A 12,177-nucleotide genomic window follows, 5' to 3' on the forward strand; every position below is an offset into this window, starting at 1 on the left:
GGGAGCGGGATGCAGGGAGCGGGATGCAGGGAGCGGGATGAAGGGAGCAGAATGCAGGGAACGGGATGAGGGAGCAGGATGCGGGGAGCAGGATGAAGGGAGCGGGATGCAGGGAACGGGATGAAGGGAGCGGGATGCGGGGAGCGGGATGCGGGGAGCGGGCTGAAGGGAGCGGAAGCAGGGTGCCATGTTCTAGGTATATTGTGCTGGGTAGGGAATTCAGCACTCCTGGGTGATGAGTACTGAGGGTCCTGGGGTTCACAACATTGGGGTCCCTTCTCAGAAGCAGGTGCTGCCCTCATCCTTCTCACAGCCACGCTGTTTGCTCCAGAGACACGCAGAAGTGTGGGTTGTGTGTTATGGTGCTGATACCTTCACACTGTGCACCCTCAGAACACAGTAAGGAGCCAGGGCCCTGGGAATCCTCCTTGCTGAACACACCATAAGCACAGCAGCACCATGGGGATTCCCTCAACAACTACTGCTGTCACTTTAACTCCTGCAAAACTCCTTTCCTGACCCATGAGCTCCCTGTGTCTCATCTTCCCACTTCATTTATCTTGCAGGTTGGGATGAGTGACTCTCAGAGTCACACTGGGCGGGCAGACAGGAAAGTTTCTAGTGCCTCACCACCCTCACAGAGAGAATACTTCCCCAATATCCCATCTAACCCTGCCCTCTGACAGTGAGAAGCCATTCCCCTTTGTCCTGTCCCTCCATCCCGTGTCCAAAGTCCCTCCCCAGCTTTCCTGGAGCCCCTTCAGGCACTGGAAGGCCACAATAAGGTCACCCTGGAGCCTTCTCTTACTGTATTACACAAGTTTCATCCATGGCCCTGCTCCATATTTAGCATCATTTTGACCTGTTTTGGAAATCTTCTGAAATTAGAATTTTTTTATTGTACCAAGCATTTCTCAAAGAAACATTTACACTCTTACTTTATGCACACATATGCTGACTTCTTACAGGGCATGACCCCAGGTTTTTTATTCAAAGATTGGATGTACTTTCCTTAAAATACCACAAACCCTGCAGCAGGGAGCAGAAAGGGATCTTCTCTTAAATTTCTTTGATTTTGATTTGCAAGGCCACACTTGCGAGTATTGCGCTCAGTTCTGGGCCCCTCACTTCATAAAGGACATTTAGGTGTCCAGAGAAGGGCAGCAGGGCTTGTGAAAGGCTCTAGAAAAACACGTCTCATGAAGAACTGGGTTTGTTTAGTCTCAAGGAGGCTCAGGGGGATCACATCGCTCTCTACAACTCCCCAAGAAGAGGTTGTAGTGAGGTGGGTGCTGGTCTCTTCTGTGCCCACAGCGAGAGGGCAGGAGGAATCGGCCTTTAGCTGGGACAGTGGAGATTCAGATGAGATATTAGAAAAAATATTCTGTCAAAGGTGTGAAAAACGAGGTTCACATATTTTTATAGAATTTAAAAGTTTAATAGAAAGACAATTAGGAGATAAAAATAAAGTATACAGATACGGCCGGGTGTCTCTGCATTCAGCCGAGACCACACCTTACTAACAAAGGATTGTCCCTTAAAAACAGAACCCTACTACATATCCATAAATTCTCATACATATTCATATATTCTTAAATTTTTTGATGGTCCTTTGTTTAGTTTTTACCTTGCCCCCTTCCCGATAGATCAATCTTCTTGGTGCCACTGGGTTTTATATTCTCCGATAAGGATGCAATAAATCCTTCTCTTGGAGGGGGGTGATCTCTGACTATCTCTTCAGTCTCTGGGTTATAGAAACAAAAAGTAGTTTGTACTTTAATATCATGTTATAGCCTAACATATATGCATTATACCACTATTTCTAAATTTCATCAATAACAGAAATAAACCATATTAGTACAACAAAATTTTCTAACCTTATACATATAACATTCATTATAATATTTGCGAAAAGCCAATAATATAATATGCACTTATAACAACGGGCTGCCCAGGGAGGTGGTGGAGTCACCACCCCGGAGGTGTTGGAAGAGGCGCCGGGATCTGGGGCTGGGCAATGTTTTAGTGGTTTAGGGGTCACAGCGGCAGCGCTGGGCAATGTTTTCGTGGTTTAGGGGTTCCAGCGGCAGCGCTGGGCGATGTTTTCGTGGTTTAGGGGTTCCAGCGGCAGCGCTGGGCGATGTTTTCGTGGTTTAGGGGTTCCAGCGGCAGTGCTGGGCGGACAGTGGGGCTGGATGATGTTCCAGGTGTACTCCCACAGCAGATAACTCCGCGGTTCCTCTCCCCGCGGAGCCCGAGCCGCTCCCGCCCCGCGCCCCGCCGCGCTCCCCGCCCGCCCCTCCCGCGGCTCGGCGGCACAGCCTCCTCCGGGCGCTTTTCGCCCCGGGCTGCTTTTCCCGGCGGCGGCGCGGACCCAGTTGGCTGCAGGAGCTGAAGGCTGAGCCCCTTCTCTCTCCTGATTTCTATATATTTCCTTTTTCTCACACGCGCTGAGGGAGCCGCGGCGCAGGACGCAGGATGCAGCCGGGCTGCGGCGGGTGCTGAGCGCGGCGGCCGCCGGAGGAGGGAGCGGCTCTGTCAGCGCCTCCGCTCCGCGCGGCGGCGGCTCGGGCGGTCCCTCGCCCCCTCCCTTCGCCGTGGCCACCCGCCCCAAACTTTCAGCCTGTTGTCGCTGCCAGGCGAAGCCCAGCTCGACATAAATGGGTGAGTTCAAGCCGCCGAGGTGGCGATGCCGGAGGCCAGCTGGGGCTCCCGGCTAGCCGGTGGGGTGGGTGCCTGTGCCGCTGGGGGCGGCGGGAGGGAGGTGGCCGCCACCGGCCTCCGCTCCTCCGCCTCACGGCTTTTAACTTCTCCTCCCCTCCCCCGGCCGAGGCAATAATTGTTTTCATGTGACAGGCAGAGAGGTCGGGGTTGGCGGCGGCGGGGCGACGGCCGGGTGCCCCCTCGGGGCTGCCGCTGTGGGTGCTGCCGAGCGGGGCTGACACGGTTACGAAGCCTCCCGTGCATCGCCTGCCCGGCCTCGACGCCTTCCTGCCGGGCACAGCCCTCCCGGGCAGTCTGGGGTGTGGTGGCACCGGGCCGGGCGGAGAGAAGAGAGATCTCCTCGCCGGGCGCGCAGGTTGCGCTCCGAGGGGCTGCAGCGGGGAGAGCTGCGGAGGTCGCGGGCGGCCGGGGGAGATGCACTGCCCGTCACTGCCCATCACTGCCCATCACTGCCCCTCACCGCCCCTCCCTGCCCCGCCGGGCGGGGGCGGCCGCCGGGGTCGCTGCGCGGGGTCGTTGGAGCCGCGGCGCGGGGAGCGACTCGGGCGGCGCTCGGCCGCCGCTGCCCGTGAGGTGTCACCCGCGGACTTCGGGAAGAGGCTGAGCCTGGATGCCCGGCCCGAGCTGGGCAGCGCCCGTTACCTGTGCAGGGGGCAGGGAGGGAGGATGGGAATGAATTGTCCCATTATGCCGGGCGAGGCGGCGGCAGCGGCGGTGCCAGGCGCGGGCTGGCTGAGCGATGCGCCCCGGGTGTCGCTGGAGTGCGGCTGCCCGCGGCTCGCTCTGCCCAGCGCGGTGCCCGGCGGAAAATGACGGACAGGCGGGAACAAAAGAAGCGGCAGCGGTCGATGGGCAACCTTGGCGCACACACCGGCCGGCGTCTGCAGACAGCAGCGAACGGTGCTCCGAAAGAGCGGCTTTTGGATGTCCCCAGGCCCCCCGCTGCCCGCTGCGCTCTCGGCGGCGGAAATGCGGTCGGGCTGTGCGGGAACCTAAAAGCAGCATCACCGAAACGACTGAATATAATGCGTTACGTAGGAAGACATTTTACACAATTTCACCTGTTGTAATACAGTGACGCTGGGAATATAGCGGGCAATAAATCGTCCCTTTGTTCTTTGAGAGATTAGTTTGCGGGGTGCTATGGGAGCGATGCTACCTGCATGTTAGCAGATTAAGCTCGAGCTTTCAGTTAGCTCTCCCCATCGGGCTGAGATGGGTTCATCCCTGTGCAGCTGGTTCGGCCGTATTGATCCGGCCGGAGTCCGCCGCTGCTGACACTAGGCCGGCATCCCAGGCTGCCACAGTTAACTGCGGGCATTGTAGGAGTTCTCTTAGGGTTGGTTTGCCGGCTCACTGACACAGCTCTCAACTTCTGTCTTCTGCCACAACAGATAAGATTTGAAACATATTGTTGTATTGAGAGGTAGGGTTTGTAACTGCTGAATGGAGCAGAATCTGTACTCAGCAGGGCATGTTTTAGGAAATATTTTTTTTAGAGTTATTTTTGGTTTCTTCTCCTCTTCCCATGCATTTATTTCTTACTAACTTTGTATTGTGATGCAGTAAGACTTTTCTGATTTCGATTTACTTCATAGACCAAATATTAGCCTTCATGGTTCAAAAAAATAAGTAAAGCAAGAAAGAACCAACAAAGTAATTTGCATTGATAGAGCTCTAGGATGGTTTTTAATGCAGTAACTTAGTAGTAAAGGCCATCTTCTTTCTTTTTACTCACCCATCCCTCTCCTGGGCAGTGATCTTACACATCTTGCTTCTTTAAAGCTCATTTGGTTGATGGCTTTCCCAGATCATCGTGATTCAGTCATACTTTGCTTTGCAAAATGGGAGTGGAGGGAAGGTAGATATGATTTAATTGTTGTTCATATCTTCAAATGGTGATTCTCATAGTTTACAAACAAATAGAAAAATTGTGCAAGGAGGTGAAGATATGCATAGTATGAAAGTAAAATCTTTCAAGAGATATCAAATGAAAGTAGTTATATTAAAAACATTTTTAACATAGTTAGCATTCTTGTAAGGTATCTCAGATGCAGAAGAGAATAGGTGAATTGTTTGTACACTACACTGTTACAATTCCTAATGTTTCATTTTTAGATTACTTGTACACCTTCTTATATTAACTGTTTATATTTTCTGTGTGGCACTGCAGAGTGTTTTTAGCCCAACCCTGTGCATGTGTATATATGGGTGTATGTTATACATACCTGTATACTGAGATTCACTGCTTTTTTACAGCACACACCCCAACCTTACAAGAAGTACTTTGTGTAATTGATGTTTTATGAGCTCTTCTATGACATTATAGGCAGAGTACATTCAAATTAATTAATTTACACTTGGAATGGACTTCTCAGAGTCGAGCGGAGCGAAATAATGATGTTAGTTCTCATAATAAGAAGGGATAAGGCAAAGATCTTAAAGGTAGTCATGAACACAGTGAAACAAGCTTGGTCCCCCTCCTTAAGTGTTTGAGAAATTAAGATGTGGTGTTTTGTGGGGATCTGTGTATGTGTGTGGGGGGTGGTTTGTTTGTTGTTGCTTTTGGGTTTTTTTTGTTCTGTTTTTGTTTTGAAGCTACTTATGAAGCATACTTGTGTATGGTCAGGGAACTCGGTCTCAACTGCAAAAGCATGGGGTGCCCACACAGCAGACTGTCCTCCTGAAGCTGAGGGTGGAGAAAGCAAAGTAGATATGGGGAAACCTGGTTTGAAATGTACTGCTTATCAAATTTAGAAAATGCAAGATTAGAGGTGTGATTCTAGAGAGCAGCGTTTAACATCATGAAGCAGCTGTGTGGCTCTGTCAGTAGAGACACACCTCTCAACTTCTACAGTAAATGAAGGAAAATCCTTTCTTCTGCTGGGCAGTCTTGACTCATGTTGAAAGCACAGCCATTTGAGTGTGTTAAATGAGGTGAGGGTCCTGTATCATAATGCTGCAATGAAGCTATGCTGCCACCGTATCTGGGAATTTGGATCCAGGGAGAATCTTGTGCCCTTTGAACCAGTTAGGTTGCTTACACTGGCAGACAGCTGTTGTCTGTCTGGTTTTACATAACTGGTTGGAAAAGGTGCTTTGCTGTGGAATACTGCAGCTGGTTTGTACACACCAAAGGAATGTTACACCAAGAAGTAATGCCATCAAAAGAATTCAGTCTATGTGAGAGTGTGATTATGCTGTACTAGTTACAATCCCTTTTTATTTTTTTATCTTCCTTTTTTTTTTTTTTTTAAAAAATTTTCTAAATTCTCCTCTATCCCCTGCCCTCAGCTTTCCCCCTCCTCTGTTTACACATTTCAGTGATGCTGCTTCCTCCACCTTCCTCTCCCTTCCTCTCCCTTATCACAGCATCAACAGAGGGAGTGCTCTGAGCACATTTCCTGCATGTGGGGCCAGGCTGACCTCCAGCACAGAGCTGTGTCTGCATCCAAACTTCTGCTTGGCCCCGTGGTGACACCTGAAGAGTGTTCACTGCAACAGGAGCCTTGGGGAGTGCAGCTGGTGAACTCCAGCGACTCCATGCTCCTATCTAAAATGAAGAATTTTTGAGGCCTGAGCTTAGCAGAAGTTGTACAAATCACTCACTGAAGATGATAGGTGTGCTTGTGGTTGCCTTTCCAAAATGGTGGTGATATTGAAGCCTTTCAGTAAAATAGCTGTAAATTTTTAAAATAGAAATAGTATTTGCCATTCTAGTCATCCTTGAAGGCAGTTGAACAATTTCAGCTGAAAAAGGAGAAGTAATAAGAAAGATGATTAGCATGACTTTTTTCACTTGGATTTCTTTTTTTTTTTAAATAACATTTTAAGCAACTGTAAAGTGGCCTTGTAGGGAACATTTTGTGCAAAAATCCTTCCCTACTCATAAAAAGTCTTTATTCTCCTCATAGGGGGTATTACTGATTTTAATTATTTTGTGGTCATTGGTAGGTTTGTTTCTCACAAGAAGGCAGCTACACTGGATCTGTTCAGGGTCAATGACACTATACAGCCTATGAATGGCTTATGGTCTGAGTTCCAGTGGAGTTTTCATAAACTGTAATAAAATATTTTCATTAACCTTTATAAAGTTTCATTTATATGGGTTGGAAACCAAGAAATATAACATATGTAAATATGTGTGTATATGTAAAAGATTATGAAAATAATTTCTGATTGTGGCATCTCTTCTTCTTGCTCATTTGCAGTAGCTCTTCCTTCCTCAGACTCTCCATTAGAGTTGGTTTTTTTTATATTAACTGTTGCTTTTAGCTCAGGAAGTGTGAAATAGATTGTTTCTTAAAAGAGCAGAATTCTTGCTTGTTTTTGTGCTAATCAAAGGTTCATATGTAGAAAATTACAATAGAGCTGCTAGAAAAGTTTTGGGTTTTTTTCTGCCTGGGTTTAAGGAAGCAAATGTAAGGAGCATGTAATAATAACAATCTAATGTAATAAGACACTTTATTGAGAAGCAGTCTTCTTTTGATATGAGTGCTGACTGCATACATATTTCTGTTTAAATTGCTACTAATATATACAGTTTATCACTGTTTGCTGTTATTAAGATTGCTTCTTTTGTTATTGTTATTCACTGGATGTTAGAGGGAGTATTAAGAATACTGCTGGTATATCAGAATTTGTTTAGGAGATCAGTGTTGACCTTGTAGATAATGCATTGACTCCCTGTTTATAGGAGAAGGGTCATGTGTTAGGAGGAAAAAAAAGGAGAACTTGGAAATGTGAAATGAGCAGCTGAAATTTCAGGTCTGATGTGTTAGAGGTCACTGATGTGCTGCAAGCAGGTTAGCCCTGATGAGATCAAAGGAGTGAAAACAGCTGCAGAGATGGTATCTGTTCTTTTGCTCTGATCCTGCTGGTATAGAGCAAGCTTATAAAAAATGGTGATGGAATTTGTATGGTTCCTATCTGTGTGGTTTTTAAAATCCTGGACCAGGGAGCGGATGTTTTCCCTTGATGCAAAAGCAGGAAGTAGCTGCAGGGCATATCTACATTCTGTACACTGAAGAATGATGAAAGAATATATTAGGGGGAGGGGAATGAGAGAGGAGGTGAGTATCAAGATTCAGTAATTCAGCTAATGTAAAAGTAATTGCTGACAGTCTGCTTCACACTGAGAGGAAACACAATAAAAGCTTGAAGTCCCTATGTGTGAGAGCATATGCAAATACTGCAGTTCAGTATTCATGGATTGTATTACCAAATGAAGCTGTCTTTCCCCTCCTTTTTATTATTGATAACTGAGAAGCATCAGTAGAAAGCAACTCTTGAGAATGCAGTGGCGAATCCACATAAAAGCTGTGTGGTGAGATGACTCTTGCAAAGTCTTGGCTGAGCTTTGTTCCTAACACAACTTTGCCTTAGAGAATGGAGCATCCTGGAAAACAAGCAGCAGAAAGGGAAAGGATGTCTTGGTTTTACAAAAAGTTTGTATTACAGGGGGAGAGTGGCTGATAATTTGTGCTTCTGATTTAGTATGAAGAATTGTGTAGAGTTGTGGAGCAGAAATGATGTCTGTGCTGAAAAAAATTATCTTTAGCAACAAAGATAATGTATTATAGAAAGCTGAGCATTTATACAAGAGAAATATCCCTAACTTCTGATTAATCTGTAGTGTCAGTATAAAGAGGTGTCTTTTGAACTCTGCCTTTGAATTTTATCAGGAGTATTGTACAGAAGGAAAAAGATCCTCTTTATCTCATTCTCTGTCTTTCAAACTGTGCAGCTAAATCACTTCTGACAACTGAAACCTGCTCACACCAAAACCAGTGTGTAAGTCTATTCATTTATTTGAAGACCAAAGTCAGCATCGGTGCACAGCTCCCTGGGGAATTAATGCTTTTTTGAAAATGTCGATATAGATTCATTGCATGTGGTGCAAATTGAGGCCCAAATAGACTAGATCTAGGTCTTCAAAGGTCCCTCCCAACCCAAAGCCTTCAAAATGATCTATCAATATTTAATTAGCTTTCAGTGGTCACACTGCTTGTATTTAAAAATTAAGTGGTTTATGTCCCATAGGTAATCTGTAATTATGAATTTGTGACTTACATTTCACCTAAAACAAGCAAACAAAAAAACTACCCCTGCAAAATAGGAATCCTCATAACATGTTGCATTCTCTACTTGTAATTTCCAGGAACTTGTTTGTTACCTTAAAAAGCAACATATTGGTGCTTTTTATTGATAACAAAGTCTCAAAACAAACAAACACAAAAGTCACTTCAGGGGGTTTTCCTGCTTGTTTTAAGTTGGTTTTGTGGGAAGTTCTTGGAGATCAGTGCAACTGCTGGTGCTGTATGGACTACTTGTGTCAGCCTGGCTCTCTTTGTATGTAGCCCCATATTTCCCCATGAGCTGGATTTATAAAGGTTTTCATTAAAGATAGCAGCAGTATCAGAGAATAAGTGTGCACATACAGAACTTTTCGTTTTTGAGCCAATTGTAAAGCCATTCTTTGAGAACTTTCATGTCAGGTTTAAGTTAAGAATGTTCTCTATCTGTGGTTGCTGATTCATCCTCACCACTGGCAAAAAGCATTTTTCATACTCCAGTAACTTGGCAGAGTGGATTTTTTTTTCCCTGATAGGCTTGTGCAGCATTGAAAATTTTCTGTCCTTGTGACAGATATAAAACTGGCAAGCAGCAAGACCTCAGCTTTATTTTTCAGTTTTTGCTCATTCCTGCTGTTCTTTCTGTGAGGTCTCACTGAGCTCTTATTGAGCTGTTAGTGCTCCTCTATTTCCCACTGTCAAAGGGCACACCAGAGATTCCAAACTGTGCCCAGAAAAAGATGCCTTTATTTAGAGGTTTTGTTACGGCAAGGTTTAAAAAACTTCTTTGCTGTTGAATTTGGACCACTTATAAAAAAGTGTTTTAGCTTTGGCCTTGTGTTTGCAAATCTGAGGATTAGTGGCTTGCTTTGGAAGAGTGGTGATGCTTATTTATAAATAATATTTGAATGTTTTGTTGATGAGGGTTGACTATTGCAGTACTTTTGTTTTTTGTTATTCATTCCTTATGAACATGTTTTTATTGTCAACAGCTTTGTGGAAAAATACCTTATCCAAACCTTTCACTCCAGACAAGATCACCTTAATTTCCCATGAAATAGGACGGTATTATAGTTCATTGAAATTGCAGAACTGCCATTTTCATTGAATACAAATTTCCAACTTTTCTGCTTAAACTATCACACAAAAGAAACCCTCAAAAACCTACACAAGGCAGCCAAAATACCTCAAAAAATCCCGAAAAAAAAAAAAAATCCTAACCCTAGAGGAACCTGACTTTTTTCCCATCAGAATTTAAATGGCTGTGTGAAAGGATGTAGAAATGAGTACAGAGAGTGAAAGCCTTCCAGCAAAGGCTGAGCTTGGGAGCCTTGCCTTGAGTGCACAGTCCAGAAGTTTGTGACAATGGGAATTCCTGAACACCTGGGAGTGAGCAGCAATGCTTCCAGGCAGATCCTGCTAGCAGGGAAGACAAAATCACACCCTGTGAAGGCAGGCCTGTTAGTAAGAAATGCTTGTAACTTCACTTCCTAATAAAATGAAAAATTAAATTAGTCCCAGGAGAGTAAATGAAGTGTCTTCACATTTATAAATCCTCATCATGTTAAAAGACTTTTTTTAATGGCATGTGCTACACCTTATTATTTGATTTTAACTTTTGTTCAGAGACACATCAGGGTGCCAACAGTTGTGGAAAACACTTGGTAGCTTACAAGCTCTTTTAAATATCTGTATTTTTAGATTGCATGTGGGAAAGAAAAGGTTAATCACTATGCAATCTTGAAATCTAGATTTGGTTTAGACTTAAATATTGATATTGAAGTCAAACAGTTAAACCTCTTCAAGGAGTAGATTTGAAGTTTGCTTCACTTCCGTGCTTTTGTTGCATTTTTTAATGAAAATGGTAACATTTAAATTTCATCAATTAAAGTTTCATTTTAAGATTCTAAGCCGTTTGCTGAACTGAGCTGATCATGTAACTAGTTCAGTCCTTAATCTCCGCCTGATACTAGATTACTTTTAATCTTGATTCATTGTTAATTGCTGTATCTTAATGTTGGAAATGTGCTCTTTGTAGCTATTTTTGTGAGTAACTTGAACAACAAAGTTAATTTTCCAGGTGACAAAAAGCTAAGTACTTTGTGGATTTTGTTGGCTTTTAACTAGTTAGCTGATAAATTTGAGCAGCTCCTCAATTGCTTCTTTCTGTGTAGCAGTCTGTAAGTCTTGCAGACCACAGTGGGTCAAATTTATCTGTCTGTCTAGAACTGCTCCAACATCGTAGAGGTAACATGTGGTTAATCAGGGGATTTGTGTGTATAGCTAATCCAGGCTAGTTAACTGCTATTTTATTGATGGAGGTTTGCTTAATAAGCAAAATCCTTCTCTGACATCTCCCTTGCTTGACTAAGTGTGTCATGAAAAGAGATTTATCCTTGAACAGCCAACTAATTTGTACAAGTAAGATCAGCTCTTTCTGCTGCAAGAAACAACCTTTCAACTGGGAGAGAAATCTTCCTGCTGCTGTTGCTGTCATTTTTGGTTACAGTTGCTTTTAATGTTCATCTTCCTGGACAGCCGCTATTTCCTCCTCCATCTAGTAATCTCTTTTAAAATGGAAAATATCTTTATTTTCTTTGAAACTTGGTACAAATGTCCCTCGTATCTGTTGATCCTTTCATTCATCAAATACCTTTATTTAGCTACTTTTGAAAATAGTAGAAACACTTGTCAGTTTTACTTTGAGCACTGAGGTCAGTTTGAATGGTCTTTGTTCTGTCAGCTCATACCACCTTTCAGAATTGCTCACTTTGATTTGCATTAACTATGCTACTTATTTTAAAGGCTACGATTTCTGTGTGTGAAACACCTATAAATAGTACTTTTGATTAGCTGACATCACAATTATCTGACTGTGGTTTGTGAAAGATTAAGATACTGTCTAGCTCATGATGAACTATCTTCTGACAATTCAAAATTGTCTGTACTGCTTCTGGAGTCATGAGACATCTATTAATATGTATTCCTCTGCAGAGTATTTGATAGTTTGTACACAGTTGTGGAGAAAACATTCTTGTTTGTTCCTGTGTGTTTCTCATTCCTTCACCTCATTCTGTCAGAAAGCAGTTACACCTCTTCTCATCACTTACAGAAGTACATGCATGCTTCTTTCCCTTTGTGAGTTGTGTTGTTTTGTTGTTTTGTGTTCATGTGTTGTGGTGGTTTTTGATTGTTGGGGTGGGGTTTGCTTTTTTTTTAAAGATAAATTTACGTTGCAGTTTCTCGACTGTTTTGCAGGAAAGATGCTCTTTAGCCTTTTTTTTTTTGTCTGTTCACATACCTGATGCTCTGTTATCCCATCTTTTCATATCCCTTCCCTTCCCTTCCCTTCCCTTCCCTTCCCTTCCCTTCCCTTCCC

General features: G+C 44.1%; 1 protein-coding gene across 4 annotated transcripts in view; it reads left to right on the forward strand.

Moving 5' to 3' along the window:
- Positions 1-2,283: 2,283 nt before the first annotated feature.
- SH3KBP1 (SH3 domain containing kinase binding protein 1) overlaps positions 2,284-12,177 on the forward strand; it is a 214,114-nt gene continuing 204,220 nt past the window's right edge. The window contains exon 1 of one of the 4 annotated variants that reach the window (XM_015635209.3): positions 2,284-2,664. In XM_015635209.3, coding sequence (XP_015490695.1) covers positions 2,661-2,664 — 4 coding nt within the window. In that variant the 5' untranslated portion in view covers positions 2,284-2,660. The remainder of the gene's footprint in view (positions 2,665-12,177) is intronic. The other 3 variants (XM_033512366.1, XM_015635182.3, XM_015635190.3) reach the window with 3 other exon arrangements.

The sequence above is a fragment of the Parus major genome, chromosome 1 (assembly GCF_001522545.3).
Source record: "Parus major isolate Abel chromosome 1, Parus_major1.1, whole genome shotgun sequence".
In the NCBI taxonomy this organism is placed as follows: domain Eukaryota; kingdom Metazoa; phylum Chordata; class Aves; order Passeriformes; family Paridae; genus Parus; species Parus major.